This window comes from Gavialis gangeticus, unplaced genomic scaffold (assembly GCF_001723915.1).
Source record: "Gavialis gangeticus isolate Ggan-Ray unplaced genomic scaffold, GavGan_comp1, whole genome shotgun sequence".
NCBI lineage: Eukaryota > Metazoa > Chordata > Crocodylia > Gavialidae > Gavialis > Gavialis gangeticus.
Window position 1 is genome coordinate 51,076,233 of NW_017728995.1, and position 13,432 is coordinate 51,089,664.

At 42.6% G+C, this 13,432-nt stretch overlaps 1 protein-coding gene across 1 annotated transcript in view; it reads left to right on the forward strand.

Annotated features, from left to right (window-relative positions):
- LOC109287792 (paired box protein Pax-3-like) overlaps positions 1–13,432 on the forward strand; it is a 50,783-nt gene that overhangs the window by 17,126 nt on the left and 20,225 nt on the right. The window contains exon 3 of the mRNA XM_019503078.1: positions 12,233–12,398. Within this exon, the coding sequence (XP_019358623.1) occupies positions 12,233–12,398 (166 nt within the window). The remainder of the gene's footprint in view (positions 1–12,232; positions 12,399–13,432) is intronic.

Below are 13,432 nucleotides of genomic sequence, written 5' to 3' on the forward strand. Positions count from 1 at the left end.
TCTCCCGTGGGGGGGGGGGGGGTGGGGGAAGTGAGCTGCTGGTGGGCTGAGTGGTCCCTGAGCTGCAGGGGACCTCATGTTTCCTTCTGTGGTGGCGGTGCTCCCCAGGCACCACCTGCCAGCTGGCACCCGGCCCAGGCAGTCCTAGGGTGCACCACAGCTGTGGAAGGAAGCACCGGGCCATCGCACAGCTCAGGCAGGCAGGCTCAGAGAAAAAAAAAAATCAGGCTCTTTGCCACTTTTTCTTTTTTTTTCTTCAGTGGATCCTGCCTGCACCGGCTGCTGCTGGGTCACATAGCCCCTGAGCTGTGCAGGGTCTGGTGCATCCCTCTGCGGCTGTGGCGCCTCCCTCCCCAGAACTGCCTGGGGCAGGTGCCGGTGGGTGGGTGCTGCCTGGAGGGGTGCCACCACTGTGGAAGGAAGAACTGGAGTCCCCCACAGCTCAGGGACCACTCGGCCTGCTGACAGCTCACCCCCCAGCCCTCTCCTACCATGACAGAGGCAGGTAAGCTCCAGCACCCCTGCACCATCCTCACCACCTTCCCACTGCCTGGGACTGCCCGGTGTTGACAGTGGGTTTGACCCAGCCCCTATACCTTTTTTCTGAGTGGGCACAACCCTCAGACTGACCACAATACCTGCCAGTTGATAATAGGCAAATATATTGCTATACAGTGATAGGAAATAAACGCAATGCAGGCAAAGCAAATGCAGTGTACATTACCCAAGTTCCCCAGTCCCAGAATATACACAAGGCAAACGGTGTGTCCGGCTGGTACGTAAACACCACCTTGAGGTGCTTTGCTTAAGTGTCCACCGTCAGCAGCCTTGGAGGTCGGGGCTGATGCCAACTGCTTCTTCCTTCTGTTTTTAAAACTCCTCCTTCCATATACTTCCTTCTCCTGGTGACTTCTGATGACTCTTGGTCTGTTGCTGGTTGGTCACACAGTGACATGTCTCAAGTTGTCAGCCAAAACCCCATTTTCCCAAAATATCAAACCTTTAAATGCCATCTTTAAGCCAACACCCGGGGACAGTTGGCTTGTCCCTGGGGCAGAGCAGCAAGATGGCCGGAGGGCAGCTGGGTGTGCTGGTGGTGGGAGAAGGCGGCGAGGAGAAAGCATGGGGCTCTGGAAGCCCACCACGCTCAAGCTTCCCTGAGCGCATCGGCTTCCAGCACCCCATGCACCATTGCACTTTGTTAGGTAGAAAACTAAAACACTTTGGAGGGGTTTTATGTTGCAGAAAAGACTACTGAACGTGCAAACAGTAGCACCATTAAAGTGGAATACGCTGCTGAGCATGCAAACAGCAATGCCATTCAAGCGGTGCAAAAGGGCATTGAAGCTGCTTTAAAGGCCAATTTTGTTGCTCATACAAAGACCCTTCAATTACCCTTCCCCTCCATGTGACTCTCTCTCTATCCTGCTCTTTGGTCCTCCAGGTGCCTCTGCCTTTTACAGTTGCCTCCAAGAAGGTATCTGCTGTATGTAAGCATCTTTCTTTTATTTAGGGACAAATTCTGCCACCCCTCCTCATGTTAAAAAGCACCTTATTCTTTAGTGAGTCCTACTGAAAAGGATGGTGCTACTCGCATGGATTCTATTCAACATGAAACACCGGGGGAGATTCTGGTCCTTAATACCAGACAAATTCCATTCACAACTTCCCTCAAATTAGGTGAAGGTAACATATTATATTCATAATTTCTAGGCCAATTCTTCATTTTTGTCTTAAGAATAATTAAAAAAAACCTGTTTCCTATATACTTAGTTGCTCGTTGTTTTTTTCCTCTGAGATGAATGGAGAGGATTTATTTGGGGTGGACATGGGAGAACAGATGGCTGTGTATAGTGAAAAAGAATCTGCAATCACTTTTGTTAGCTGTTAGTGAACTTTAAACAGATTTTAAAATCCAACCCAGTGGATTTTGTTGCCTATTTTTAGGGACAAACTGAACTGCAATGCTAGGCAATAACTTGAAAATCATGTGAAAGTAGGATTGCTGTTTTGAATCAAGAGGAATGCCTTTATTAAGCTGAACTTCCCTACAAGTGTTTTTAGCTTGTAGTCCAAACTATTCAACCTACCACTAATGGGTAGACGATATGGTAGCTTGAGACACATATTTGGAGACACTGAGTACTGTCTGGCATGTCTATAGTTAGTTGTACTTTTTCATTAGGAATAATATCTCTTGAAGCGCATCCATTTCACATAAAGTATAAGGAAAAAAAATGCTCTCTGTAATCTGGCAAAATATATCCACCTAAATGAATACATTTTATTTGGAAGGAGAAGAATTTATCTTGGTAATTCCCTAACTGTAAATTTATGCTGGCCAAAAGCAGTTCAGTATTTTAATATGGTGGGGAAGAAGGAAGGTTATTTCATGATCTTATTTCCCAGTACTCTGCTACTAAGAGCTCAAATTTGAGATGCTTTCATTTGTAAATATATATTCAATAACAAGTAAGTTGATATATGTGTGGGAATGTTGAACTATATTATTTTGAAGTTATTACTTGGGAATTCTACTTTTTTTTTTCAAAGTAACCTAAAGGAGCACACACAGTTCCCTGAATTTCAATGGCTGCTGTGTACCTCCTTCAATTAGGTTCAATTTGAAAATTAGCCTAATTGTTTTTGTGAAATGACTGGTGTTTTGGTGCTGTGAACAACTACCACCTTTTTTGGCAGACTCAAGAGAGACCATAGCCTGAGTAGAAATGGAAACTGAATTGTTCTCTGACATATAGGGAATGTTTTTCTGGATCAGGCTGAGGACATGTTGGTGGGGCATTGTGAGAGAACTGAATTGCATATAGTATGTCAGTTCCCTGGATATACAGAAGACCCGAACCTCCTTACTCAGGCTATACTCTAAGGGTCTGACCCAAAGACTATTGCACTCAATGGAAAGATTGCAGTCAGTGTCTGTGGTCTTTGGATGAGGCTGTTTCCTTGAGGAAGGAGTTTTGGTTGTGTAAAGAGTGCAGGACTAGGCTTCTAGGGAATGTTGACATAGCACAATGAAGTGTTGTGTAGAAATTCCCAAGGCTGCTCTGAATGAACTGGCTTAGGTACCAAAAGCAGTATAACCACATTAAAATGGTGCGCTGCCTGAGATAATTCATTTTGAACTCAGGGCAGAGCACTGCAGCAATACATTTGTACTGTTCCTTGTATCCAAGCTATGTTGATATCAGTGAATGACTGCATAGTGCTTTCTAGACATGTCCTAGGGCTAGGTACAGACAGTCAAAAAGCCAGAGGCTGAATCAATTCAGTCTTTGCAGGTTAGTTTAAGCTGCACAGATTAAATTGAAACAGAAGCAGACAGACATTCACATTTGATTCAGGAAATGCAGCCACATGCCCACAGTGGCTCAGGCCAGAAGCCAGGGGGCGCTAGAGCATGGCTTTCTGGCTGTATGTTCACTTTGTCTCTCGGATTTTGCAGTCCAGAATTACAGTGGGACTCTGCAGGGTTGCAATGCAGGGTCTGCAGGACCCTGCAGGGTTGCAATGCTCATCACTTCTTCCTGCTTCCAGGTGCCTCCGGGATTTGTAGTCCACTGTTGCAGCCCACAGTAAATTTGACCAGGGGAAATGGTGTTTAACCCCCCTCCCTGGCTCCAGACTCCAGCCGGGGTTTGCCTGGGGGAGACAGTCCCCCCTTGTAGACTGGGCCGCATTCCCAGCTTGGCTTGCCCCACCCCCCCGACCACTTTGTCAGCCAGCCCTCACAGCTCCACCTAGGGAGCAGAGGGGCAGGGCCAGCCCTGTTCTCTAGAGTAGATGAGACAGCCCAGCCCAGGGCTGGAAAGCATGCTGGGATGCTGGGGGACTGGGATTTAATTTAAAGCAGGAAGGGGTCTGGGTCAGAAGTTTCATAGACTGGTTTGACCCAAATCAGTAAAGTCTGATATACTACAATCAACCAGGTTTATTTTAAGCCAATTGCAGCCATTTTGAAACTGGTTTATGTGCACTGTGCTTCTGTTCTGTTACAGATTTAGACCGGTTTCTGACCACTTAAACCAATTTATGTGTAACTTCTGTCCCTAGCCTAGAAGACTTCTGATTCTGGGACTATTAGTGTAAATATGGTGCCTTTCAGACTCACTAAAATAACATGAACATTCTGAGAGGGAAGAAAAAATCCCTAATGTATAATGAAGAAAAACATCATGAGGCAAAGGGAAAAAATCTTTGGCTTAAATTGGAAATGTCATTAACAATACATCAGTCTTTTAACTGTGCATGTTGTTGGCATTCATTCTTGCAATGGCCAGACTGTACTTCAGTGCAAAATATCCACTAGTCTCTTACAAAATTCACATTTTAAATGTTTTCCCTATCTGCTTTAGAGATATTATTGCCGTAAAAGCACATAAAAAACTCTCTGTTTATGACTGTTGAAATGTCAAGGCTAATTACACCAAACTGATCCCAAGAGAATAATGACATTTTTTAAAGAATACCCTGGTGCAGTCTAGGAAATATGACATTGGCTTGATCAGTTATGAACTACTTAAAAGAAACATGATAACAAAAGGCAAGATGTAAATATCAGAATTAAGAAATGGAAAAAGCCAGTTAGATCAGCTAGTCCATTCTCTGCCTGTGCAAAATTGTTCCCTATAATATATTCCTGAGTATTTTGTCCAGCCTACTCTTAATGTTTTGAGTCCTAGAAATGCCAATACTTCCCTTAAGAGGATACATTCTTTTTAAAGTTAGTGTTAAGTAAATAATCCTGATTATCCATCTATATTTCATCTCCTGTATCTAAGAAGACTGCAAATAATTTCATATCAATATATACAATTTAAGCCCTTCAGATATGCTAGTTTGTAAATTTTCGGTAGAGATTCTAGGTAAAATTTTCAAGGTACCAAGTCTATTTTCAAAAGTATTAGATACTTAAGAACCTAAAAAAAAATTAAACAATCAATCTAGCTCCATTCATAGGTACCTAAATCACTTTTCAAAATGGTTCTTAGGCTCCTAAGTAACTTGGAAGCTTTTGAATATTTTATTTTGTCTTCATATCTATCCACATCACCCAGGACAATGATGTCTTGATTTAGGGTCTCTGCCTATTAGAATATGTATATTTAATAATCATATTTCCTGTTAAGGCACAGTACTGCATACGTCCATAGCCAGTCTTAGTTGGATGATGTGGGCAACTGCCCAGGGCGCTGTGGTCAGCGGGGTGCCACACTCACACATGTGTGTGAGCAGCCTGCACTAACAGCAGCGCTCTTCCCTGGCCCCTGGGCAGGGAGAGCAGTGCCCAGCCCAGCCCAGCCCACCCTGCACCTCCAGTTGCTGCTCAGGAGGAGCTGGGCTGGGCATTGTGACTGGCAACAGCCGTGCCTACCCACCCACCTGCCTGGTGCACCATGTCGCTCTGCCTTTTCACTGGACTGCACCTCGCACCCCTGCCTGCCTGCCTCTGTCTGCAGCAGCACCGCTGATTTGGGGGGACAACATGTCTGATATATAACTCGTCTCAGTTTATGTGACATTGCTTTCTTGTGCATCACTTGTCCATATATTCTACATACAACACTGTGCTCAGAGCCTGTTCCTCCCTTATGAGCTTCTTCACATCCTTGGCATACTGTTATCTCTGAAGGCTAGATATAAGGTTAGGGGCTCTATATGATCAAATGCCAAGTAGCTGACACTGATATTTGGAGTTGCTTCTATTCCAGGTCAACAGTATGTGAACCTACAGTGTTACAGTTGGGTTCCTACCAATGGTTGTGGCATACAATGGGCAACTTTATATTTTGGTAACATTAGCTCAGTCATACCAGACAGCTAGTGAAAAATTAGAATGGTATAGTAGAGTAGCTTCCATATGAGGAAAAAATGATTTAGTGCATGGGAATTTTATCAGACCATGGTAACTTAGTCTGTATGATCAAGTTGATCAGCAGTCATTGTTACTTCTGCTTCAGCCCAGTAGTATTTGGTTCTACGGCTTCATAGTTGGCTTTCTACCAGTCTCAAGTTACGTATCTCTTTATCTGATACAGTATACTGGCAGCATGTTTGAATTATACTGGGAATGAAGGAGAACAAAAGTTTTCCAATGCGTTTAAAAATATAATGTTTACTTGTAATGGTTTAACTTAGTGCTGAGCAGAGCTTGGGAAACTGCTTGCAGTGGATTAATTGTTTTTCTGTGAAAAATGCAAATTTGGTGATGCCACTAAATTGTTTGTTCAGGGTGGGACCCATAAAAAGTTCTAAATAAATTGGAACATTCCATTTCAAAATTCTCTGCATGAAATGCTTTGCTTTTTTAAGTTGATTTCTTATTTTTAAACTTTTTAAGAATGTATTTAAAAACAAGTTCAATTAAAACGAAACATTCCCTTTTGGATCAAATGAAATATTTAATTTGCCTGAAAGAGTTTTTATTTTAAACTTTACAATTTTTTTGGCTCTAACTTTGACTCTATTTTTTTAAAACTAAAAAATATATTAAGTGCAAAGCTCTAATCACGGACTTGATTTACTGCTGTGACCCTCTTATAAACTTGTCTGGGCCCAACCTCTGCCTCAATCAGATGCCACTGTAACTCCATATACTTTGCTGAAGTTGCTTCTGATTTACAGTACAGTAATACAAGTGAGAAGAAAATCATGACAATGGTCTCTATATCAATCTGCATTATTCACAAATTAGTGACAGATATTTTATATAATAGAACGCATAATGATACAAGCCCAAATTTCACTGCAAACTTACTGTGTCAGGCAGGAGTGCACCCAGTCATTCTACTGTGCTTTGTGTGCGCTGCCTCCCAAACCTGAGGTGGTATAGCCACATTCATGCAGGTCTGAAGTGGCCCAACACTAACTCAGTGGTGCTAATTAGTTTACCCACATCACCCTACAAATTTGGCTACTGTATTTCTCATTCTGCAAGTAGTACACATGAAATGTATATGAGAGTGCCACCGCCTGGCTTTGTTAATTTGTGATGTAGGCGTGCTCTATAAATATCAAATCATACTCCAGTACATAGAGTCTTCAAATTAGACTTGATTTGATTGGTCTTAATTAGATCTGTAAAATAGGTCAATTGAGTGGGAAGGGGAAGTTATTTGATGATTATAAACTGAATGGTGTGTAGAGTCCTTGAAATGAAATTTGTTAAATAAAAACCCTATAGTCATTCATCATTTGACTAAATAACAGTTCCTTTTCACTAAATAAAATGTGTGCCTTTATTGCTTATCAACTATAGGAAAAAACAGTTTACAAAAGTATATCCCAATAAAACAACTGCCCTAGTTTATCAAGTCTTATAAGTAGGGTTGCTTTAATAATGTCCGAGCCCCCAAGGTCTGGAATTGGAGGTGGTTCAAGCACCTACACTGAACATCTTCAAGAGCAAATTGGATGCTTATCTTGCTGAGATCCTATGACCCCAGCTGACCTCTTGTCCTTTTGGGTGCTGGGCTGGATTCGATGATCTTCCAAGGTCCCTTCCAGCCCTAATGTCTATGAAATCTATGCAATAATTTAGAGCCTGGTTTTGCAACAGCATCAGTGCAGATTTATTCCTATATCTGTTTAGAGCAGCAGTGGGCAATTATTTTGGCTGGAGGGCTGCTTAATGAGTTTTGGTGAGCTGTCCAGGGCTGCAAGGGTAGCTCCCCTGCTTGACAGGTGGCCCGCCTCCTGGTTGCCATCTTGGGACTGGAAGCTCCACCTTGACCTTTGCCCCAGAAGTCCCTCCCCTTGCCCTGGAAGTACTCCTTTTGGGAGGGAGGGGGGCCATCTTGAAAGTGGAAGAAAACAAATCATATACTAAAAAAATCAAACATTTACTATAACTTATTTTATTTTATTTTAAAAAATATTTTTGCCCAGATGTATGTGTTTGCATAGTCTATTTAGAGGTGATTGCACAAAAGCTCAAATGAGTTTTACTCTTGTATATTGTGTGTTTGTACTCTTGTATATGGTGTGGGGGGACAGTGGGGAGGTCCTCAGGGTCCTGGGAGTGTGCGAGTCCCTGGCTCCACAGCATGCAGCTCCCTGTGCTCCCACCCCAGTCCCTGGCATGGGGCCAGCCCCACCAGCCCCATAACATGCAGTTCCCTGAGCTCCTACCTGAGTCCCTGGTTGCATGTGGTGGCAGTGTGCAGGGCCAGCCCTACCTGGCCCCACAGTGTGCAGCTCTGGGCCCCATAGCACATGGCTCCCCTGACCCCTTTTCCCCCAGTGGGAGTCTCTGGCTCCCAGCCTGGTAGGACCTTACCTAAATTCCCACTCTTGCAGGCAGGGAGGCTGGAAACAGCCTCGGGGTCATCAGACAAAAGCCTCGGCCAGGCAGAGGCTTCTTGTCTCCAGTGCTTCCTGGCTTGGGGCTGGGGTGGGTAAGGCCGGGTGGGGGGGATGGGAGGGGGCGTGGTTGCTTAGCAACTAGAGCTGCACCTCCTGCATGGAGGCCCGGCTTGCAGAGGGGCAGCCCAGGGCCAGGGTTTACAGACGGCTTATGGAGGGGCCCCGTGGGCTGGATGGAATTGCCTGGCAGGCCTGATCCAGCCAGCAGGTGATATTTTGCCTGCCCCTAGTGCAGAGCCTCACTGAATTCAACTGGGCTTCACACAGAGGTCCATCTAAGCACACCTGTTTACAAGATTGGGGTCATATGCTCTAACCACTTTGGAACAGTGACTGTGTCCCTCAGTTTCTGTAAAACGTCATGCAAAGACTATGGTGCTATATAAATATTATTATTCTACAAAACAAGTTAGGTTAGAGCAAAATCCACAATCTATAGATTTTCAGTATAGAAACACTGGTGTTAACACATATCACTTGACCTTGCTGAGTTTAACCGGATGACGCCATTCTTTAAATTGCTTAATAGCTTGGGCCTGGCCGATCCAAAAGACCACAAAAGGCATGGATAAAGATCAGAAACTCCTCTTCTATGGCAGATGCAATTCTTTTTGGTAGGGGAGACTGACTTGGTGATGGTGAAATGAATTTCCATGGGTCCTGAGGACCATCACAAAACTAGCCAACTTCTGCTCTAAGTGCAAGATACAATTCTCACCCTGCTGCTCCTGACATAAATGCAGAGCAGCATGCACATTTAAAAACAAATAAAAACAAAAAGAAAATACTACCAAACCCACACACTGTCTTGGGAACATTCAATTTTCCTTCTGGAGAGGGAGCAGGGTGAGAAACCACATGTGAGAGAAGTTAGTCACATCACCAAGTAATCTACTGGCAAGTCCCTACAGACTGTGTGGATGTGGGCAATACATGAACCCGCGCAGGACAGAACAGAATAGAAAAGAAGTGTTGTGGGAGTTCTCTTGTGCTTCTTGGTTAAAATGCAGTTAATGCCTGCCTCCCAGTGGTGTTGTGCAGTTCAGTTAATGTTTATGATGCATGTTAAGATATTCAGATAACCCTGGGGACCAGAGGAAGGAAGAGCAAGGCAGAGAAGGCAATGATTAGCAAGTGATCTGGGTACTTCAGTCATGGCATGTACAAAGGTCAGTCAGAAAGTAATGCCTCCTATTTCTTCCTCAGCTAAGTATTATTGACAAAAATATTGAACTTGCAAGGAAAATATGTATAGCATTGCAGAACACACAGCTGTTTTTAAATACACTTGTTTAAAAACACAATAATGAGCAAAGGCATGTGTCCCATCATTGTAAAAGTCCTTGTATAGCCACTTGTGCAACTACTGTTGCACAGCCTCCATCACTTTGCTGTCATCTTGAAAATGTTGCCCTCATAGTCCATCATTGCCCTCCAGGCTGTATGGAGGATGGGGCATCACAGTCCATCCAAATGATGCAGTTGCCTTTGTGGTATGCTAGCTGTTGTGTGGGCACACATTGTTCTGTAGTAGCAACACTTCACATGTTTTCATTGGGACAGGCTCTTTGCATTCAGTGTTTCTGTTTCGTCAGGGTCTTGATATAGGCCTCTGAGTCTGCTATGTACTTCTTAGGCAAAAAGTCAAGAAGACCTTACTCTGTGTTCATGGCTTACATAGGAGATAAAAATTAGGAGGCATAACTTGCTGACTGACCCCCATACAAGAGGGGTCAGTCTCCTTGTTCACCAGTGAAAAAAGGCTATTGATGGAAAAGGAAACTATGTTAAAAAATAGCTGTGTGTTCAGCAATTATATATATTTTCTATGCGAGTTTGTTATTTTTAAATAATATTTGCCTGAGGAAAAAATAGGATGCATTATTTTCCAACTGTGTATACCTAAGCTGTTCTGAGGCCTGCTGCTTTCTTTTTCTGCCAAGCATGTTTGCACCCTTCTAATTTCTCCTTCTGTGATGTCTTTGCAACTCTTCTTAAGAGCTGCTTCGCTCTGTTATCTTCCTACTGGAGCTATTTCTCTTCCACTCAATGCTGCTGTAGGGGCAACAAAAAAACAAGTTGTGTGTGTGTGTGTGTGTGTGTGTGTGCATGCGTGCATGTGTGTGTAACTGGAGTCTAAAACTAGATCAGTGTCCACCCCTGACTAGACCTCACCACACATCCTACTCCTCATCCACTGACTCTGTATTGGTGAGCAGTCCTGCCTATGGCCTTTTGGTGAGTGCAGAAGGGGTTGGAGCAGAAAAAAGAAGAAAGAGCCTGACAAGAAGGTGGGAAAGATGCTGCAGATGTCAAACCTGCTCTGTGTGCCACTGGGTAATAGGGAAGGAGGTGTGCAAGTAGGATCAGTCAACCCCGGCCAAAGAGAGATGAAGCCCTCTGGAATTACAGCCTTATTCTGAAAGCAAGATGAAGCCAGTTGTTTCTATACAGTAGCGAAGCAGCTAACTTTAAAAGTAGATGTTTATGTATGTATGTATGTATATTTTCTGTGCGGAATCTGTGGAGCAGCATATGATGTACAAACTAAAGGCTTCACCTAAAATCTACCTACATGTTGTCATGTCCCACAACATGCTGACTGCTTAAGAGTGCTTATGCAGTGTTGTTTTGTTCAGTGCATGGTATTATTTTCTTGTCATAGATGATGCCATATCTAGAAATTTGATCTCTGTTACCTAAATTAGTGGTTCCCAAACTGTGGTTTGTGGAGCACACGCTGGTGGTCAGCTGAGAGTTGACTAGTCACATGGTTCTAATTCTGCTCCCTGCTTCTATGGGCTAAATCACAATAAAGGAAGCTAAAAATAAAAATGTATTTTCCTAATATTAATTTTCCATATTGTAATTCTTGTAGTTGCTGCAGAAACAATCTGATTAAGAGTGAATAGGGAGGGTATGCATGTAATTGTAAACAGGAGGGCAGACAGCAATGAGATGCTTCTACTCTTAAGATTCAGTACAAAGAATCTTTGAGCACCATTTAGTCTAGAAAGTCCTCATCATAGCTCCACTGATGCTACACTAGATCTGGCTTTTTGTTTTTAAGATTTACTACTTTGAAAGAGAACTTCATTCATTGCATGCGTTGAGCTATGATATGTTTTTAAGTAACAAGGTCCTTATGGTATTCCATTCTAACACCCAGAAGACTTGGAATATGAACTGATGATGGGGTATGTGAAGTTGTGGTGGATGTAGGGAGAAAAGTAGATACACATAGTTAATCCTAAAGAAGAGCTCATTTGTGCTCCACACTAGGAACACATTTCAAAGATAGTTCTGTGTGAAAATGTGATCCAATGCTGGCTTCACTAAGTCTTGTGGTGAGGTGTTATATACCTATGAGAGTGCATTAAAACCTGCTTGGAGATGTTGCTTTAGTTTGTGTGCAACAGCCTACATTGTTTAAAGTTTTGCTTGCTTTATGTAGGTTATTATATTTCCCTCATTAATGTAGTATTCAAGTGCCTTCTAAGAGTGCATTAAATGATGTCTTTCACATTAGATATCCAAGTCTATTCTTAAGAATCTGAATAAGAGGTAATTGTAAAGACTGCAAGATATATTAGCTGCTATGTTACAGATAGAAATGCCCAACTTCTAAAAACACCCAAGTTTGAAAAATATTATCTCAGCTGAGTGGCTGGAAGAGAGAGGACCTAATTCATAACACAGAAGCTCCTGAAGATGGAAGATTATGAGATGAGAAGATCTGAGTTCAGAGTAGCTTGCAGTCTCTTCTTTAGAAAATCAAATCTCACTATTATTTCTAATATACCTAAGTTAAATGTACAAAATCAAATGTTCCTAATTATAACATTTATAGGTCTGGTTTAGTAACCGTCGAGCTAGATGGAGGAAACAGGCAGGGGCCAATCAACTGATGGCTTTCAACCACTTGATCCCAGGAGGCTTTCCACCCACTGCCATGCCAACCCTGCCAACATACCAGCTGTCTGAGCCCTCCTACCAACCCACCTCCATACCACAAGGTATGGTAGATGAACATTTAAGTGGAATTATGAATGGTTTCCTATGTATGTTTATTTTATGCTTCAATTTAAAAAAAATGCAGTGGGTAAATTTAGTCTTCAGTCTAGCAAAGCTCTTGCAAATCTGCTTACATTAAGCATGTGAGTATTTTGATTTAATTTGCTGGATTGGATTTAGTTGCCAGTGAATAGTACCAGACAGACAGTACCAGCCTGTAGACTGATCTTCTCTACACACAGAGCAGGTACAGCACTCACAAGGGTTGTGCTAAGTATCCCACTGTTCCTCACTACTCTCACCATGAGGGTACACCAATGTGGGCCTGGAGGATGGACAAAGAAATTTGGCATTTTTTGTAAGTAATGGGCTGAAATCCAGTACATAATGGGCTGAAATCATGAACTCATTTCATACGTGAAATGAATAGCCACTAGATAGTGACACATTTCAGTTAATAGAAATGAGTCACAGTCTTATCAGAAGCCTTGTGAACATTGGTGATTTGGCAGGAAAAATGATATTTAGATCTAGACCACTCCTGATTTTTGATCTTTTAAAGGCAAAACCTGACTGACAAGATTTCATAAAATCAGTCTCCATTCTCTTCTTGCCCTTCCCTAAAGCTTGGCTCATTTGGGATAATGACTCAAAGTGGGGCAAATTTAAGACTTTTTAACCATGTTGTTGGTGATTTTCAGTAATATCACATCTAGACTCAAATCAGTGGGAGGTATTTTTTCCATCAAAATCTGACTAGGAAAATTTTGCAGTCCCCCACATTTTTCCCACTGCTAGTCACTATCAACCCGAGCTGAATTTTTACTTATGTCCTGGGGGAGAGAGGCTGTGTCCTGCACATTGTCAGCCTGCTGATCCAAAAAATATTTACTTCACACTTTCTGTTTTGCTTCATGAATTCTGGACAGTACATAACCATTAATAATCACATGAAAATTGCATCTTTCTATAATATGACTTTTACAACATAAATAATGACATTGATCTGGTGGAACTTTATATTGTTTTTCTTTAA